Below are 20,795 nucleotides of genomic sequence, written 5' to 3' on the forward strand. Positions count from 1 at the left end.
AGACAAGGGCCCGAACAAAGGAGGATCTCGTTGAAAAGTTCCACCAGAAAGGGTAGGAGGGTGGCGAGAAAGGATTTGTAAAATCCAGCTGTATAGCAGTCTTCCCCAGGAGCCTTGCTCAGTGATGGCCTCTTTTCCGCAACCTTTACTTCCTCCTCAGTTATCGGGTCCTCCAAGCCAAGAGATTCATCTCATGTTAGTTTTGGCAATTTAACAGAGGACAAGTAGTCTTCTATTCTCAATGCACCTGGTTGAACTTCCGATCTATACAGTGCCTCATAAAATGTGGCTAAGGCTTCCGGGATGTCTGTGTTCATTGCGGCATGGGGATTCTCTCGGTTCTCTAACACCCTCCGCTCAGCTCGTTGGTCGCGTAGTCTGACTGTCAACAGGGCATCAGCTTTATGTCCCTTCTCATAGAACTTCTGTCTCAGAAGCTGTAAATTACGGGCTGTCGACTCGTGTTCGAGAAGACAAAGCTCCACTCGCTTTCTCTTTGCTTCCAAAATCCTATCTGTTTTCCCGTTCTCTTCTCTCCTCACAGCCTCATGTAGGAGACGAATCTCATTCCTAAGTTTATTCTCTACCAGGTTTCTCTCCCTTTTCTTACTTGCGCACTCTCTAATCAGGATTACGCGCCAAGTTGCTTTTCATGCCTCCCACACTTAATTTGGAAATTTCCCCAGTGTCGTTTACCTTAAAGTGTTCAGTCATTTCCTTTACTAACTCAAGTTTCAAAAATAGGGTCTCTCCAGAGGGTTTCATTACATCACCACCAGCCTCCCTTTGTAGGTAGATTTTCCCAGTTAATGTCGGTTGTGACCATGCCGTGGTCTGACCAGGTAACCAGAACCATCTCTGATCTTATTGCAGTGTCATATAGTTCTTCCAACAAATAAACAATCAATATTGTGAATGTATTATGAGGAGCAGAGTAGAAGGTGTACCCTTGCTCATTGGGATGAAGCTTCCGCCATACGTCTCGCAGCCTGTATATATTGAACATGTTTGTGACTTCAGCGTGGCCTCCCTCCGCCGGTTCTCTCGCGTCAGGGTTACCCGATTTCCTGCCTAGGATGGGATCTGCCCACAGATTAAAGTCACCCGCAAGGAGGACATGGCCGAAAGCTTCTAGCATGATTTTGGGGACTGTCCTACCCAAGAACCTGGATTGCCCCAAGTTGGAGGGGGGGGGGGGGGGGGGGGGAGTATACTGTGGCAAATGTGATGTTCACTTTCCCTATAGAGCCCACTATTAACAAAGCGTGCCCCTCCACGTCTGCCCATTTCTTGGAGGCGTAATGCCGAGCCCTTTCCTGACGAGTACTCCCACTCCACCCTTTCTTAGAGGTCCGGAACCCAAAATTCAGATCTCATTCGTACTCCCAGGAGTCTCTGTTCCTCCCCTCTGGCATATTTCGTTTCTTGCAAGAAGAGGACGTCTAATTTCGCCCTGCAGAATTCACAGTAAACTAAAGATCTTTTGGTTGTGGAATTAAGACCTTTGATGTTCAATGTACCAACCCTGAGGAGGTTTCCTACCCGTTAGTCCATATTAACCGCCATTTATACTCTTGTACATGGAATGGTATCTCAGTGGAGGTTGGCAACCTAGGGCGCTTTTGTTCGAACATACATGCACCGATTCTTGTCTCAACAAGGATTTTGTTCCAGATCCACTCCCCTCCCCTTGCCTCCCTCCACCCACTTCCCTCGGCCATTCCCAGTTGATGGCATCCGACCAGGGTCAGTTAGGAACACTAATCCGGTATCGTACCACCAGTGGACACAGTTGCTTCATGGTCCCTTCTCACAAATCAATCTCAGTAACGTTTGAGCCCCTATCCTCCACCCAAATTCCAAATCTAAACAAACTCTTTAAAAAAACTTTGAAAACTTTCGCCTCACTTAAATTCGTCCACTAGTCATCCGTGTTCTCACCTCCCCCTTCTGATGTCACCAATGTGGGGATATTTCAACTTAATTTCAAAGCTTTTAGTGTTACTCCACATTTCATCCTCCATAGCACGCACACTCTACCCTCAGGAAGGAGCGTTTGGGTAATAAAAGCTTCCGTCGAGTCTGGATCCGACGTGGTTCAGTTTGCAAAGGGTCTGTTGAGCCGTCCACCGTAGAACTCGGCAACAACCCTAAAGGGATCCACTCAGACAACTTTTCATATTAATTTATTTCCTTCGGGTGCGACATTGCATCTCCTCAATTTCCTTGATCCCTTGACCAGTTTTCTTCTTAGCCCTTGTAGTTCCCATGGTCTCCCGCTCTGTCCGGCTTCCTCCCGATCTCCACCTTCTGCACGTGCCCCCAAAAGTTCTGAGGTGCAGTCGCGAATCTCCCTTTCAGATCTTAGTCGTATTTTCTTGCCTTCGGGTTCGAAAGAGAGGGAGAAGGGATAACCCCATCTGTATCGAGTCCCGCGTTCCTTGAGCCATCTCATAAGGGGACCACACATTTGCCTCAAGGCCAAGGATGATAGGTCCTGAAAGATAGTAATTTGTGCTCCTCCGAGGGTGATCAATCCTCCAATCCTGGCCTTCTCAAGAATCCTTGCCTTATCCTGGTATCTATGGAATCGGGCAAAAACCGATCTCGGTCTGCCTGCTGGGCCACCAGCTCTGTGTATCCTCTCCGTTTTGGGTTTGTCGATTTCATCATCTGCGACTAGTAATTTGATTATGTCATGAATCATCCTCCTGAGGTCTCCTTCCGTCTCGTGTCCAGGGATGCCAAAAAAAGCTGAGGTTATTTTTCCTCTCTCGATTTTCCAAATGTTCCATTTTGAGTCGAAACTCCTCCTCTCTTTGCTCAATCTCTCTTATTCTTAGATCCTTTTTAACACTATTAGTCTCTCTTAGCCGGGGTTCAGACCAATTTCAATTTCACATGCAACTCTAGTCTTAAGACAAACTTGCTATAACAAATGCTATTTGCTGATCTCCCTCAGCCGACCAACTTAATCTACTTTCTTTATATTCTTACTATCAAAGACTTTCAAATGTGCCCCGGTTTTGCTTGACCCGTTGCAGGACCACTTTGATGTCAATTCTTTTTCTTGTAACACCACCTCTCAATTGGATACCTAACAGAGACTTTCAAATGAGCACCCGCGTGGTGCCGGACCACTCCATCTACGGTATTGTATCTTGGCTTCATAGTTCAATCACTCATCTGCTGTTTAATTATGTTTGCGTTGCTTGCCACATACGCTTCATACACCGTTCTCTTCAATATTCATTATACAATGTTGCTGCTTGCAACCTTGGCTTCAACACAGACTGGTCTGGTATCAGTCTCCCTAACTCACTGGATGTACTGACTTCACTGGCACTGCTTTCTTGTAGGAGCCAAGGACAGTACCATGGCGGCAAACTATTCTCCCTGCCTTGACCATCAATGCGGGAGCGGCCAGGGTACCTTAATGCAGGATTCTTCAGCTTTGATTCCGGGTCTTACGTTTCCTATTCTTGAAGGTTCATGAAAGTAACTGTCTTCTGCTGAAAAGGTCAAGGGACTTCCCTCCTTGCAACCCTCTTCGGTCTTGCTGTCTTTCACCTTGTATTAAACTACCATCTTGGAACTGCTGCTTCCTTGTGAGCTTTGCCTTGCTCGGAGTGTGCTTTTGTGCTGTGCCTTTTATCCATGCTGGGGAAGTGTGTCGGGTGTGTTTAGGATCAGTAATTGCCTGATCCTGCCTGACCACTGTATTGAGACATGTCAGGTCTTTGGCTCGGGTGTTAGTCCATTTTCTCTCACAATGAACGGTCTGTAAGAAAGTGTTTGTGTTTGAAAGAGGGGTGGGGGGCTGAGTTCCTAAGTATCCTACCAGGTAGGAAGCGGTAAAGGTGTTACAGGGAAGGGGATACTGCATTTCGCCTTCCGGTGTCTCACTTCCACTCTCAGAGGAACCCTGCCCCAGGTGATCCTCCCGCACTGATCCACCCTCAGGAACTGGATCCAAAAGCAATGGCCATGTCCTGGCCACCTGGATGACAGATCCCCGGGGACTAGTGGGTGAGACATCTGACAATGTACACAAACAAACCTTAGGTCACCTTCTCTTCAAGGGGGTAGGGGCACTGCTAGGCACACAACAGCCAGCACTACGCTAGTGACCGGACGATTTGCCATGCATGCTCCCTGAACAACTTTATAAAGAAAGAAATTAGCACTGCTTAATTAGACAGCAGTGCACACAGAGACAGACCCCCCCCCCTATCACACCATAGGGACAGGAACTCAATGCAGATCCGGGGAAGAAAAAAAAAAAAAAAAAAAAAAAGACAGTGACGACTGAAGATCCATACCCAAATAATCCCCTAAGAAGTGATCACCAACCATGTGGTATGAATCGCCATTGTCACTGGTGGCACAAGAATCAAACGTGTTTGGGTTCTGAAGAAAGTGGAAATGAAGGGATTGATACCCCACTGAAACCGTTCGACCATATATTAACAGAATGTCTGTACAGTAACCTGGTGAAATACTGTTGTTTTTAAACTCCACAGGTTAGCAAAGCAAATAGATTTAACTCTCTTCTGTGCTCCTTCTTCCAGAAGCTCCAGATTTTAGTATAGTGTGGGATCCTCTACCTACCTATTTTGATGCACCCTTTCGAGACTCTGATCTATAACTAGTCAGGGCCAGTCTCTCCTATCTGTCACCTAACCCTAGATAGGCGGCGCACCAGCTCTTAACACAAGTGGCCTCTAGTGGTAGTTGGAGGTCAAGTTCAACTAAATTGGATTGCTTAGAATTCTTTATAAAGCTAAGTGGAAATGCCTGGACTTTTCTGTGCGATTAACTTCCAGGCCTTTGGTCCAGGGCTAGTTGCCCAATCAGTCCCCATTTTGAATTTCATTCACAACAGCACTGCCATTGAGGGCGTGCCAGAGGGAACGATTCAGGCACACGTGCGCCACATGTATTTAAAAAAATGTTTTAAATAGTGTTGCAGCCGATGCTGAGGCAGTGCCAGCCCTGACTGAGCACCAGCCCTTCAGGAGACGGGGGGTTCACCGGCCAGCAGAGAGGAGCTGGTGAGGGAAACTGACCTTCATAACGGGCCCGCACAGCCACTTCATAATTGCAAACCAGCTACTTGAGCAGTTTTTTTTTACAAATAAATCAGAAATACACACCCAGTGCATGTGAAGGTTTAAATTTGATTTGGTGACAAAACCCATAGAAGGAACTGAAAGTCTGGGAGATAAGAAGACATATTAGATTCTGCAGCAGAATAAGCAGATTTGGGACCAGCAAATGGTGAGCATTACATAGGTTACTGGTTTGGATTGAGCAGGCTGGTGCAGCATGATGGATGCTATATTTTTTAAATATGGCATACTGATGTGCTGTGAATTGTTACAGGCATCATCATAGTCTGGTACAGCTTAGAAAATGAAGGAAAATAAACAAGGTTCAAATAAACATGTTATTCATAGCAGGCATTTGGAGTACACAATGAGAAATGTAAAAAAACCTTTTTAAAAATGTAAAATCACACTAGGCGGTCTTACATTGATGCATACAATAAAAATGGTGCACAATTTCCCCTTAACCAAGAAAAGATTTCCAATGCGGTTTGGTCAAAGTCATACGTGATTCTCCTTTTGCTAACAATTTTATTCCCCTTGACTTTTTGCTGGTGTTTTGGTTTTCTGGACTTTGTTTTTGCTGTCTATTGAACTAAAGGTACCCCCCCACCCCAACAAGTACTACTCCAGCAGATCCTACTCATTTATGATGTGCTGCTCTTAGTAGTTGTAAGGGTGCAGAAGTAAGTGTCCCTTGGAAGGAGCATATAGCTAAACACTGGAAAGACCTGCATTGGCTGTCCATAGCAGACTGCATCAGGTTCAAAATGTGCAACATTGTCCACCGCTGCCTCTATGGCAAGGCCCCCTCCTACCTGAAACCAGTGATAACTCACTACGCCCCAGGCAGATGTTTACGCTCAATGGAAAAGGCCCTGGCCTCCTGTCCCGTTTTTTTAGACGGACAAGAGGCATGGGTAGATCATTCCCAGTTTGTGCAGCTCAGCTGTGAACTCCCTCCAGGGGCAGCGGAGACAGGAAAAGAATCTCCTATGTTTCAGGGAAAACTTAAAGACTGCTCTATTTAAATAATTGATATATGATATGGCATTTATAACGTGCCTATACGCAAGTGTTTTAAGGCGTGACGAGGAAAGGGAGGGGGAACAGAGGGAAGACAAAAGACCACGATCTTCTAGACCAGGTGACAGAGATCACGCAAGTGGAGGGGGGTGGGGAGGAGAAGAGTGCAGGGTGGGAAGGGGCAGTGCAATACATAGGATCAACAGTAAATAAAATAAGGAACAAGTTACTTACCTGTAACTGCTGTTCTCCAGCATGGGTCTGGCATGGATTCACATGCTCATGAATTCCCCGTCGTCAGGCTGGGAATCCTCGGTAAAGAAAAAACCAGTATCAGTTTCGTTTCTGATCTGTCTTTCGTAGTAACAACCAATCACTGGTCTCTGCGTCATACTGACCACAGCCAATGACTGCCCTCTACCTAAGCACCGCCTCTGGCATCCATCTTCAGATTTGGAAGCACGTGAAGTGGCAGTATGACCAAGTGAAGAGCCGCAGAGGGGTAGGCGGGAGGGTTCGCATGTGAATCCATGCCAGACCCATGCTGGAGAACAACAGTTACAGGTAAGTAACTTGTTCCTTCTCCAGCATGGGGTCTGGCATGGATTCACATGCTCATGAATAAAGAATACATAGCAGTACACACATGCACAACCACGGGAGGTGGCAAAGGCTCAACATTAAGCATTACATCAAACTCAACATTAAGCATCTTACCTCCTCAACAGGCTCACCTCAGGCGAACAGGTTGCGCAGCACTGCTTGGCCGACCCTGGACTCCTCCCTGGAATCCCGATCGACGCAGTAGAATTTCGTGAAGGTGTGCGTCGACCTCCACGTAGCAGCCCTGCATATGTCCAGCAGGGGCACACCAGAAAGGAACGCCGTGGTAGCTGCGATCGCTCTGGTGGAATGGGCTCTCGGACGGCCAGGCAGCGGTCGGTTTGCCAACCGATGACAGTACATGATACAGCGGGAGAGACATCTGGAAATGGAATCCTTCGAGAGAGCCTTCCCCTGATTGACAGGTCCAAAGTTCACAAAGAGTTGTGACGTCTTCCGAAAACACTTCGTGCGGTCCACGTAGAACTTCAGCGCTCTAGCCACATCCAGCGAGTGCAAAGTCCTCTCAGCCGGCGACGAAGGCGACGGGAAGAACACAGGCAACACCAAGGGTTCGTTGAGATGGAAGTCCGACGGTACCTTGGGCATGAAGGAGGGGTGCGTCCTGAGCACTACCCTCGTGTCGTGAAAAGTCAAGTACGGTGCCTTGCAGGAAAGGGCCTGGATCTCTCCCACCCGTCGTGCGGAGGTGATGGCCACAAGAAACGCTGTTTTCCACGACAGAAACTTCAACGGGGCCGAGTGCAGAGGCTCGAACGGAGGTCCCATGAGCTTGGTCAGCACCACGTTGAGCTCCCACGCCGGGGCCGGCGCCTTCACCGGCGGGAACGATCTGAACAGTCCTTTCATGAACTCTTTCACCAGACGATGAGACCACAGGGACGTCCGGCCCGTGGTTCTGGTGTAACGGGAGATCGCAGCAAGATGAATCTTGATGGACGCGTGTGCCAGTCCAGCTTTGGCCAGCGTCAGCAGGTACGGCAGTACCTGGGGAGCCGTAATCCGTAGAGGGTTAATCTTATGTGCGTGGCACCAGACAGAGAACCTCTTCCATTTGTGTCCGTAGCATTTAAGAGTCGAGGACGCCCTGGCCTTTGCAAGAACCTCTCTGCAGTCGGCCGGTATGTCGTATCCTCCAAACTCTAGCGCTGCAGGAGCCAGGCCTGCAAGTTCAGCGATTTCGGGTCGTGGTGGAGGATGGCGCCTCCTTCCCTGGAGAGTAGATCCGCGTCCACCGGCAGCTTGATTGGCGGGGACGCTGACAAGTCCAGAAGGTCCGGGAACCATATCTGCCTCGGCCACGCAGGTGCGACGAGGATCATCCTGCACCGTGACCTCTTGAGCTGGTTGACGAGCCGGATTAGCAGTGGCAAAGGAGGGAACGCGTAGAGGAACAGGCCCTCCCAGGGGAACGAGAAAGCATCGCCCATGCTCCTCGCCTGGGGAAACCTGCTGGCGAACCTCCGGCACTTGGAGTTCGTCGCCGTCGCGAACAGGTCGATCTGGGGTGTGCCCCACCGTCGGAAGAGGCGATCCACTAGATCCTGTGTAGTTCCCACTCGTGGCACGAGCGCAGCTCCCTGCTGAGTGAGTCGGCGATGGTGTTTTTTATCCCTGCCAGATGAAACGGCACCAGAAACATCCTTTGGGCGACTGCCCAATGCCACAGGTCCTGCGCTTCCTTGGACAGTGCTGGGGACCTGGTTCCGCCCTGTTTCTTGATGTAAAACATGGTGGTGGTGTTGTCGGTGAAGATCCTCACCACCTTGCCCTTGAGGGACAGAAGGAAGGACCTGAGGGCCCAGAACACTGCACGGAGCTCCAGGACGTTGATATGGAGGGACTTCTCCGTCGGGAGCCAGAGGCCTCTCGCGTGCAGATTTTCGGTGTGCGCTCCCCACCCTTCCAGGGAGGCATCCGTGGTCACTGTCTCCTGGTGGTCTGGGGTCTGGAAGTCCATGCCTGCCGTCAGATGCGCGCGGGTGCCTCACCACCGGACCGCTCGGCGGAAACTCTCGTCAAGTGTGATCTTCTCCTCGAAGCCGCCCGTCGTTTGGATCCAGCGCGCGTCCAGGAACTCCTGCAACGGGCGCATCCGGAGCCTGCACATGGGAATGAGGTAGATGCAAGAAGACATCATTCCGAGGAGGGACTTGATGGACCTCACCTTGGCCGCGTCGGAAACTAACATCCGCTGTACCTTGCCCAGGATGGACCTGGTCCTTTCCTCCGACGGGGAGGCCAGAAGGGACACTGTGTCGAGCTTCGCTCCCAGAAACAGTGCGTTTTGCGCGGGTACCAGGTGGGACTTGGCGTAGTTCACGGAGAATCCCAGGTCCGTGAGAAGTTGGACGGTCCTTGCCGTGTGCTCCACGGCGAGCTCCCTCGTCTTGGCTCAGATGAGCCAGTCATCCAGGTAGGGGTAGACGTGGATCCCCTCGCGGCGCAGTTGCGCCGCCACCGGTGCAAGGCACTTGGTAAATACCCTGGGTGCCGACCGTAGTCCGAAGGGGAGGGCTTTGAACTGGTAGTGACGCCCTTGGACCACAAACCTGAGGAATTTTCGGTGCCCCTTTAGGATGGGAATGTGGAAGTAGGCATCCTCCAAATCCAACGACGACAGGAAGTCTCCTTCCTCCAGCTGCCCCAGGACGTGCTGGAGGGTGACCATCCGGAACTTTTGCGCCTTGATGAACTTGTTCAGACGTCGCAGGTCTAGGATGGGGCGCCATCCTCCCGTCTTCTTCACGAGGAAGTATCTCGAGTAAACTCCGGAGCCCCGAAGCCTCTTTGGGACGAGTTCGATGACGCCCTTCCTGAGCATCGCCTTTACCTCCAGGAGAAGCTGAGGGACGTGAAGCTCTTTCCTGGCCACGGGGGGGACGCGCGGGCACCTCCTTTGAAACTCGAGCACGTGGCCCCGGGCTAAGGTGTCCAGCACCCAACGGTCGGTGGAGATGGACTCCCACACGCTGACGAAGCTCGCCAGCCGGCCTCCCACCGGGGTGCTTCGGTGGGGGCCCGACCCCACGGCCGGTTCAATCCTGTTTGGACGAGGCTTTGCCGCCTTGACCTCCTTGGCGACGACGGTGGGGTCCGCCAGACTTGCCTCGTCCTCTGTAGGCCTCCTGAGACGACGAGCGGGCCGCTTGACGGTAGGTGGAGAAACCGCCGCCGGAACCTTTGGAGGCGCCCTTGCCTCCGCTGCTCCGAAAGGGCGTCCGTCGTTGCTGCAGAACCCCAAGGGCCCGGGCCGTCTCAGTGTCCGCTTTAATGGCCTGAAGGGAATCGTCCACTGTTTTCCCAAACAGGTTGTTCCCATCGAACGGCATGTCCAGGACTCTGGTCTGTACGTCTTGACGGAAGTCCGTAGCCTTGAGCCATCCACGCCGCCTAAGGCACACGCCGTTGCCCAACTGGCGAAACCCAGTGTCGGCGATGTCCGTCGCAATAGTGATGGCGTGGTCCGACGCCACCTCGCCTTCCTGTAGGATCTCCAGGGCATCCGCCCTCTTGTCGTCCGGTAGGAAGTCCAGCAGGGGAGCCAGTTTGTACCATAGCTCCCTGTCGTAGCGGGCCACAATAGCCAAGGCGTTGGCCGCTTTAATCGTCGTCGCTGCAGACGAGATGACCCTGCGTCCCATAGCGTCCAATTTCTTTCCCTCGCCGTCCGGTGGGGAAGTCGATGTGGAGGCCGCACCCCCCCCGCTTTTTTCCTGGCCGCCGCGGAGACGACGGAGTCCGGGGTAGGCTGCGCCCGGAGGCACAGGGGGGCCGCGTCCGGGACCCGGTACTTCTATTCGTAGCGGTCTCTTCTAGCTGGCGTCGTGGAAGGGTTCTTGAGGAGGGCGAGGCCCTCATCCCAAATGTCGTCCAGTAGAGGCACCGCGAGGACCGTCTTCCTCTTGGCCTCGCGCCGTTGATAAAGGAATCCTTCCTTTTTCTTCTCCTCAGGGCAGAGTTGGAAAAGCTCGGATGCCCTGGCGATCATGGAGTGGAACGATCCAATCTCGTCGGGCGGAGAAACCCTGGTGGGAGGTGACGACGGTAGATCCTCGTCGTCCGTACCCGTCGCTGCCGTGTCAGTCCCCGTATCATCCCCTCGGGTGGACGGGGAGGAGGACTGGACGGGGCGCGACGGCTGAAAAGGAGGTGGAGGGTGAATCCTTCTTTTCTTGGGCGGGGGAGCACCAGAAGGTCCCGGTTCAGGATCCCCCGACGGGAGAGGTTCCTCCGTCGGCAACGGTAGTCTCGTCCTTATCTCTGAACATAAGGACTGTATAGCCAACAAAATGGCCGCCGAGTTGTCTTGCGGCACTGGCAGAGGGGAATCCGACGGGCGATCAGGAGCCCCGTCGGCACCCTCGACGATGTCGTCGTCACCTGCGTCGGAAACCATCCAGACGGGCCGGTCTTCTTCCACGCCAAGGCCGTGGCTTAAGACCTCAATCAGCTCTTCCTCCGAGGTTGAGGCCGAATCTACGACGACGCCCTGCCCCCCCTTTTTCTTCCCCGCCGGGGGTTTCACGGGGGTCCTATCGATGGGCACAAAAGAGGACTCCCTCCGAGGTGGCAGGGAGACTCTGAGCCCCGAGGTCGCCTCCACAGGCTGAGCCAGGGCCGCCGCGACAGTATCGATAGAGGGCTTGGCCGGATGGATTAAGGCCTTCACCACCTTAGGTGCGCTCACCGCCTTATCCTTGAGGGGGGGGGGGACACTGCCTCGCTCCCCCTCCGATGGGGCCTTCGAGCTCGACCGGGGCCTCTCCAGGAGCTTCGCCGGGTGCTCGCCCTTCCTCTTACCCGACCCAGAGCGTTGGCTCGTGGCTGAAGGTGCCGGGGAGGGTGCGCCCTGCCTGGCGCCCGTAGAGCCCGACCGTTCGGCGCTCCCGGTGCCAGCGGACTCGCGGTGCTTGGCCTTATGTTGGACCCCCGTCGCCGGGGCGTCCTCAAAGGTCTTAGAAGACCGCTCGGATTTCTTCCTCTTCTTCTCGCCTGACGGGCTCTTCCCTTCCAGCCAGTTGGCGAGACGTTGGTGGCGGTCCTTCATGGTCCGTTCCGACATATTGCCGCAAAACGCACAGTCCTTCTCCACGTGCGTCTTGTCCTCATGTAAGCAGTAGAGACAACAGGAGTGTTCGTCCTCCTTAAAGACGTTCTGCAGCTGGCATCCAGGGCAGATCCTGAACAGCTTTCCGGGCGTCGAGCTTCCCTTCTCCTGGGCCATGTCCGGGCCTGAGAAACTTCTGGAGTCCTCCAAAAGCGTAGCTCGACGAAATCTTCACCCTTGAGGGGCGCAGACGAATCCGACACGGGTCCCCGTTGATCGGATGGAGAGTCGGTGGAGCTTGAGGCTCTTTTGACCGAAAAAACGAAGTTTTTGAGAAAAAACGTGAAAAAAATAGCACTAACGCTCGAGAGCAATAGCACGAGGATCCCAACACATGAACGTGCGGTAAAAATCTGAAGATGGCTGCCAGAGGCGGTGCTTAGGTAGAGGGCAGTCATTGGCTGTGGTCAGTATGACGCAGAGACCAGTGATTGGTTGTTACTACGAAAGACAGATCAGAAATGAAACTGATACTGGTTTTTTCTTTACCGAGGATTCCCAGCCTGACGACGGGGAATTCATGAGCATGTGAATCCATGCCAGACCCCATGCTGGAGAATAAGAACAATAGGTAAAACGTGCAGCCAGCTTGTGGAAAGTGCAGACATCAAGTGTTAAGAGCTGGTGGATACAGAAACAGCCCCCAAGTGCAGGTGTTGCCCGGGAGGCAGGGCAGGTGTGCAACTGGTGGGGGAGGGGACCTGGGCCCGAGATCAGAGGGTAGCCAGGTGACCAGTGCCGTTGCAGTCAGGAGTTCAGCAAGGGAGAGGAGGAGAGAAAGCAGAAGCAAAGAGGAAGGTCTTGAGGTGCTTCCGGAACCAGAGAGGATTCTCCTCAAGTTTCAGGGAGGCTGTTCCAGAGGGAGGCCCCAGCCGAAGATAAAGATCTACCACCAACTTGCTGCTTGGAGAAGTGAGGGACTCTGAGGGAGTTGGAGGCGGATGAGCGAAGAGCTAGAGAAGGAAGATATTTAGGAAGAGAGAGTTGAATGTATTGAGGCCCCAGGCCCCAGAAGGCCTTGTGGACAATGCAGAGGGTTTTGAACTTAATCCTCGAAGCCACTGGGAGCCAGTGCAGAGATTCCAGTCATGGAGTGTCTGGATCCCTGGGCATGAGGCTAAGGACAAGTCTTGCAGCCCTGTTCTGGATGAGTTGCAGAGGGCGGAGAGTAGTAACAGGAAGATATAGAAAGAGGCTGTTGCAGTAGCCCATTCTAGAGAGAAACAGAGCTCTGGAGACAGTGAGCTTCTGGGGGAATGAGGGGAAAGGATGAATACCTCCGAGAAGGTGCAGCTGGTAGTGTGACTTCTTAGAGACATCCGAGATGTGAGGAGAGAAGGAGAGAGTGTGCAGTCGAAGATGAACCCGAGGTTTTTAGCATCACCGGTGCGAGCAGGAAGAGGGCCAAGAGAGGCTGGCCAGAGAGCGACAGAAAAGGAGGGAGCAGGTGTGCCGATGCAGAGAATCTCAGTCTTAATGGCATTAAGGCAGCTATCATTTGCAGCACACCACTCCTGGATAGCAGACAGTCAGATGAGAGAGGTGGCAGAAGGGAACCTGAAAATGAGCCGAGTCATCCGCATAGCGCTGAAAGTTGGGGCAGAGAGCGGCAATGCGGTGGGCAAGGAGTGCCAGGTTTTGGTTGAACAGCCAAGGAGAGAGGTTAGACCCCTGGAGAACACGAGTGAGAGTGAGTGAGTGAGAGATCTTGCCCTGTTCTGTCCGCTTTGTTGTCCTTTGTGTTCATTTGGGCTATGATGCCTGTGAGCTGTTCGGCGCGTTATAAATAAAGAAGGCTCAGACAAAAAGGTGATATGGTTTTGATTATAAACTTATTAACCAGTAAAAGTGTTGGCAAATCGACCTCTGTCCCTAAAGCTAAGATTGGGGTTCCCTGCCTCAAAGAAATCTAAAGAAAGTGTCCAGAAATCAAATAAATAGTCAGAACCCCAACACTAATAACTTAAATCTAATGTGCAAGGATGTTATAATCACAACTAAAGTGTTGATGACAGAAAGTTCCCAATGACTCGGGTTGTCAAACAAATCAAGTGTTCCACAATGTTATATTTCAATGACCAGGGTTTGGCTCCTTTCCCCTGTATTTTCCAAGATTGTGTCAAAAGTTGCACATTGTTAGTTCCCAGCTGTCCTGTGACACCTTCTTCGTTCACGGAGGGTTTATGTCTGGTTCACTCTTCGACCAAACAGACCCCAGGTAATTATGACAACGGTCAATATTAATATCTTGCTTTCTTAATTCATTTGGTCCCAGACCCTAGGCTTTCTTGCATTAGCTTCCCCTTATTTTGAGACCTCCATATGGGTGCAAGTCCCGTACTCGCAATGGTATGTTATACCAGCTTGTTGTACTCTCCTGCCAAGCATATACTACTTTCCTGTTTGTCACTTTTGCTTTCAGGGTCCGTGACCCTCTTATTCTCTGGCTTTCATTTATGTGCAGGTCCCAGAAACGCAGCAATGTGTCTTGCCGCTTGGTTTACTCTCCAGCCAAGCATACAATGGTTTCTTTCTCTTCCTGTTACTCTCAGGGTCCCAGACCCTCTTACCTCGTTGCTCTGTAATCGGTACCAGATTCCTGTCAGACCTCTCGCACCACTCTGTCTGCCCATGTACCTGTTAGTATGGTTTGCGTCTTCCGAGGGGTGGTGCTCCACTGTGAGGCTCTGGATGCATTCGGGTGCTCTCTTGGATCTGCGGCGGCTCCAATGGTTTTCTTCTTGCTCGGGCTGTGGTTTCCACCTTCAGTCCCGTTTGGGTATCTTCTTGTGGGCGGAGACTCTGGCGGTCACTGCTTCCTTCTCGACCTTCGGTTTGGGTCTTCAGCAGCTCCCCAAAGTTTGGGAGACCCGGAGGGCTTCTTGGGCTATGGTCAACATGGACCCTTTGTCCTGGACTACCTTTGTGCTCCCACTTGCCTCTGTGCAAGGCGTCTCGTGACACGTCTCCCTGCTCGTCGGGTTGACTTATCCCGGATTTACGCTGAGGAGGATGGCTCTCTCCGTGTTTGTTTCCCTCTGCTATTTTGTATCACCTTTGACCAATCAAGTACTGTGAGTGAATAGACCGTTCACTTGGATTCTCTGGAGTGATCTTCATACTCCTGGTCATAATCTTCGTTACAGTACTTTTACTGCATCTATATGGAAAGCAAATTGTGTTCTTTAGAGCCTTAGTCAGACCTAACATATTAGGTTGGCTGACTATACAATAAAAGATATTGGCACTAGTTGTAAAGAGGGAAGGAGAGTCTTGTAAGGGGAAAGGAGGGTGTAACAAAGTGGAGGTAAACCGCGTTCAGGGGATGGGTGTCCCTAATACCATAAGAGGCTTCCTCGCCCATGTCAGGCCTTGCAAAATATCTTTAAAAACGCTGCTATACCTGTAGGTCGAGTAACTGAGTTGATCTACTCTACCTGAGAGAAATGCACTTGACCCACAAACTGGATGGCAGTTTCCTTATTACTGAAAAAACGTAGTGCCCAACAGAAGAATGTTACTAGTACTGTCTATGTGCATTTTCATAACAGTAAGAACTAACACTGCTTTGATTTTTTTTTATAAATATCAAAACTAGTTGGAACATTTCAGCAAACATTTGTTTTTTTTTACTGGAAATACATGGCAACGCATGAAGCATGATATATGCAAAAAATCTACAGATATTGATCACAGGCAAAGACTAACACCAGGTATATTTAAAGTGCCTGTTGCGCTAGCTGGCGAAACACATTGCATCTGATTCTACAAGTTGTTAGACATTCTTCCTGCTTGTTATGTACTGACAGTTATTATCCCCACTTAAAAGTGCTCTAGTTATCAACCTTGGAAGTATGAAAGGTCCAGCAGGAGACTCGAACATTAAGTGCACGCTCAACTCATGTGAAAGAAGAACACTTAACTTGGGAGGCGTTGTGAAAACTTGGCGATGTGGGACATATGAAATCTGCTGTTCCCTGCACAGCACAGATATGGGAAAGACATGCAGCACAAACACAAACATGGTGCATCCTGTCATGTAGCACAGAACCTACCCATGATTGTTGTATGTGCATTTTAATGTGGCCGATCACTGTCTTTAACTCTTAGTGCTTGGAAAAGTAGTTAAAATAACAATCAGTGTAATCTTGTCTAGCAACAGTAAAGGTGAAGTGGATCTGTTAGAAATACTGCATCTTTCTTTCAAGTAACCTCTGAGGTTTCTGATACCTGCCTTTGGATAAGCATTTGCGTCTAAAGAAATACTGTTCTTCACTTCTGTAAGTCCTACAGTGTGGTTCTGTTGGTACTATCAACTGTGGATGGCATTTGATTTAATTAAACCTGGCAGGATGAAAGGCTAAGTCAGCTTTAGCTGTGGGATTTTGTGAAGTGTAGGCTGGCCTCCTATCACATCTATGCTTTAATCTTGTAGCGGTCCATCCTTGGTTCAATTGTTCTGAATTTAGAAGTTGTGGGTTTCTGTGTAGACCCCCTCCCCCCTTCCCTCGTTTACATTTCTGGTCCGTAACCTTAGTACTGGACTATAAAATGTGTATATCCCTATGATTAATTCTATTACAGAATATACCGTTAGAAAGTGTGCTGTGTGGACCATCATATAGTGTTTATGTGTAGATGAATTATACCATCCTGCTTCCCTCGAAAAGGGACTTCTGGCTCCGCTGTCACATTACCAAGGTGAGAGCCATGTCTACCTTGGTGGTAACCCTTTCCCAGCACCCCACAGGACACTTGACAAATCTCCTTAGCCAAAGCTGGGAGAGGAACGCTTTCTATTGGTGCAATAGTCTTGTGATCAGAATTGTTTTTTGGCACCATTATCTAAGCCTGGGAAGATTAGTTTCTGTTTATTCTGTATCAAACGAAAAAGGATCCATTATGTGGTGACACCATTCAGAAAAAAAAATTGGTCGTTGTGAACACCTTTAGCAATTTATCTAATCAAATAAGAAAAAATCATAAATAAAAATTGGAAGATCGTGGAGAAAGGTAAATGCCTCATTAACAAACCAATCATAGATTTTAAAAGAAGCAAGAATCTAAAGGATCAGGTAACACGCAATGACATCAGCTTGAAGACAAAAGGACAGAAAACACTGCCTGAAATGTGGGGCATCCCGCCAATAAGGGGCCATTTCCCTTGACGGTTGTGCTCTTGCTGCCCTCAAACAACGAAGAGTTTGGAAGTAGACATCACGTTAACTAAAACCCGCGGAGACAGGCCAGCTTTGCTAATTGTAATTCGAAAATGGTAATTTATGGCATCCGGTGCCCCTGTAAAAAGCTCTATATAGGGAAAACCGAAAGGAAGATCACAATTAGGATAACAGAACATAAAAGCTGCATAAAAAAACAAGTTCAGAATGCACCCGTAGTAGCCCATTCGATTGAATTCATACATACGGCACAACATATTATATCGACAGTCCTATTTCAATTAAAAGGAGAAAATGATGTTAACAATGACAAAAGGAAATCACTAGTAAAAGAACATTTGATCTACTTGGCAAAAAGTGTTGAAAGAGGCCCAAATGAGGACGGAACTGTAATTTCCAGGAGTATTTTCCAACTGGGCATAGCGCAGCGTTTAGACAAAAAGCTAAAATGCAGGTCTACTAATGGATTTCAGCCAAGAAAGATTCTAATACACAATATATCATCCTGGGAATACCACTTGAAGGGACATTATTCTGCATCAAAAAGGAAAAGGAAATAGTTGTATACCATGCTATTCCAATTATTACCATAATTAGTCAAACATGACACTGTGTGCCGACGGGAGGTAGAAAACGCATTAGTGCTCCTCTGGGCTCGTTAAACACAGAAATAGGACTGGCCACCTCATCCATAGTAAAGCTACGTTGGAAATGAATCAAGCAGCTTGAGGGGGCCATTACTAAAAAAATAAAAATAAAGAAGTTTGTCGACCCTTAATGACTGCACATGGAAAAGAGATTGAAAACCGAGGAACACGTACCAAAAAAAGTTGGTAAGCACACATAGCATCAAACAAAGGGAAACACTGCAGTAAATATGACCTTCTGTCCTATAGGTTCATGCACAAGATGTTGCTGCACTCAAGCGCCTTCATTAACCATTTCTGAATGAAGAACGAGCCTAAACGCTGACATAAGTTAAGACCTGGTAAGAGTTTAAGTAGTGTCACAGAATGTTGAGAGCGCTTTATTTTATTTGCTGTGCAGTAAGAATCACAATAAAGTAAATAGTAAATATTATTCCTTGCCTTATAGGTTTGAACTCAATTATTACGCCGCACTAAAGAAGGCAATGCTAATTCAGCAAGTGACAAATTGACCCCAAATTATCAAGAAGGCAGAGTTTTTGCATAAGTAAATCCGATTAGTCTAATGGCCTTGAGCCTTGCTTAACAGACTGGTAGAGAGAAAAATGAGGGACCCATATGAAGTCATATAAAATAACAGAGTTAGGAATACTAAGGAATTAAAAACATACCTGTAGACCCAGCTGGGGAAATGAAGACTAGCCCAAGCAAAGAAAGGTTGGACATTAAGGGGATGAATAACGGTTGAATGGAGGTCGAGAAACGCACACATGCTAAGGTAATAGCAACCAAACAAAATGTGCAAGTAACAATAGTTTGAATTGTATACTGAAAACTAGGAATAGCAACTCGAATTTTATACTTCAAATTGAGTGAACACATGGTAATACATACCTAGTTTACTGTTGTTTCAGAAGAGAATACTAGTTCTGCCAGGATTTATTACGCCTATGTATAGATATTCTGGGCGTATTTGGATTGAGAAATAATATCCAGACATTGATCATAAGGAAAGCAGGAGACGGCAAGCCCCTGAAGAAATTCATGTAGACCCTTTTTTAATAGTAGGCAGAGGAATGCAACAAGTTGGGTGTATGGAGTGTGAATTGTATGAAAGAGGAAAAATTCGGTTTTGAAAAAAAAAAAAAAAATGAAATGTTATGATAGTGTACATTATTAAATTGTAATTCTGTTAGAGTGAAATGAATACATTTCCTTTCATGTAAGGTGTGACTCTGACTCTTCTGAAACCACTAGACTCGGCAGCATTGCTGTTTTTGTAAGGTTAGTACCCTGTAGAGGAGGTTGCTCAACTGGGGCGTTAAAGTACCCTTTAGTCTCATTTTGTTGTGGTGATACCATTCAATGCACTAGGCATCAGAACAGAGACCATAGTGATATATTCAGTCCTAGACTGCCCCCACTGGACCACTAGGAGAATACCTACTGATGTTAGTGTTAATGGGTTATTTAAAACAATTTAACACATGTTCTATCAGCTGCATGCAAGAGTCTGTAGGTTAAGGGAGTCTCTCAGGCTGGTTGCAACATCCAAAGTAAATTGCTGTCTGAGGTTGCACTGGGGCCAAGGTACTGTGGGGCAATCCGTGTGCAGATTTCTCTAAATTCAATAACACAAAAAGTAAGGTGACATTGTAAGTACAAATAGTACAAATAAGAAAATATTTCTGAATTGTGTTTACCCATTTATATTGCTGTTTCAGAGAACAATAATTTCACATTGAAGTTTATTAAGAAAAGCCAGAGGGCGACATTTCCCAAAAAAAAGTACCCTCAGTAAAAACACTTTCAAATATTCTAGAAGTGGAGTTTATAATAGAAAACTATACCCCTCCTAAAATATTTGGGGAAAGTATTTTAGGGGTCAGGATTTAAAATAAGTCGCCTACCTGCCAACTTTTTCCAGGTGACATTTCACATGGAACCCTCCTACACATTTCTATAAATACTCAAGGGCTAACATTTTTAAGCAAAAAATGAAATTATTAATCTGAATGTCTATACTCTGATTCATGCCGCTAATCATGTGGTGCTGTTCTACGTTGTCTTCACTGCATGGAAACGATAAAAACACAAATTCAAGTAGGAAGTAGGGTACACAACAGGAAACCTCCAGTTAAGACGAACGAAATGACTGGCGATTGGGCCGCACCTACAATGGACACCTTTGGTCAACCTGCGGAGTATAAAATGGGTCGTACCTCTTTCTTCAGGCGTTAACTCCTCTTCCTCACTGCTCTCCTCATCCTGAGCAAGGAATTTTGGTTCTGTACCTTCTGCAGCTGTTAACCTGAAAATAAAACATGAAGTTTTAAAGTAAGTCTATATTTTATTAAAAACTAAATTGGGGCCATTTAAAAAGTAAATGGAACTGACCAATTGCAATGTAGTGCCAGGTCCTTAGGTATACAATGATCATATTTGTTTTATTTTCAGTTAACAAAGATGGGCTCATGTGGGGTCTTTTCTAGATTTATTCATCGTTAGCATATTTGAAAAAAGGAACCAAAAATATGCTTATAACCACATGCCCTAAGATATACACAGGTACCAGACAATACAGTGAATCTGTACTGGAGCAATTGAAATCACCACTGCTAATAAAATAAATTAAAAAAAGAACAGCTCAAAAACTTGAAATAAGTGGCCCAACGGGTGCACAGCAGAATGCTTTCTTAGGGACATGATATGCAAGACAAGTTTTGTGGAAATAGTACATTCTAGAATACCTGTTGCCAACCTTGTCCACGAACATCCGTCCCATGAAACTAGTCTCAGCTGCTGCCTTCGCCTCTACCTTCACCCCCCCTAACCCTGATCAGACTCTACCTCCGACTCCGCTCTCAGCAACCTCCATCTTGCCATCACTAATAATCTAGACATTCTTGCCCAGTCATGAGGATCCGTCTGAAACATGCCTCCAAGCATAACACCTGGTACGACTCTGAACTTGCAGCAGCCCTGAAATGCAAGTGCAGGGCTGCGAAAAGGAAGTGGCAGACCTCGGGTTCACCCTCTGACAAACTGGCCTGTCGTCTTCTCCAAAGGCAATATCGTCTCTCCATTCGCTTCAAGAAAA

The 20,795-nt window shown here is 48.5% G+C and overlaps 1 protein-coding gene across 1 annotated transcript in view; it reads right to left on the reverse strand.

Moving 5' to 3' along the window:
• Window positions 1-20,795, reverse strand: part of PPP1R2 (protein phosphatase 1 regulatory inhibitor subunit 2) — a 235,789-nt gene that overhangs the window by 35,857 nt on the left and 179,137 nt on the right. The window contains exon 4 of the mRNA XM_069618586.1: window positions 19,918-20,006. Coding sequence (XP_069474687.1) covers window positions 19,918-20,006 — 89 coding nt within the window. The remainder of the gene's footprint in view (window positions 1-19,917; window positions 20,007-20,795) is intronic.

The sequence above is a fragment of the Ambystoma mexicanum genome, chromosome 10, assembly GCF_040938575.1.
Source record: "Ambystoma mexicanum isolate Mex_15411 chromosome 10, UKY_AmexF1_1, whole genome shotgun sequence".
NCBI lineage: Eukaryota > Metazoa > Chordata > Amphibia > Caudata > Ambystomatidae > Ambystoma > Ambystoma mexicanum.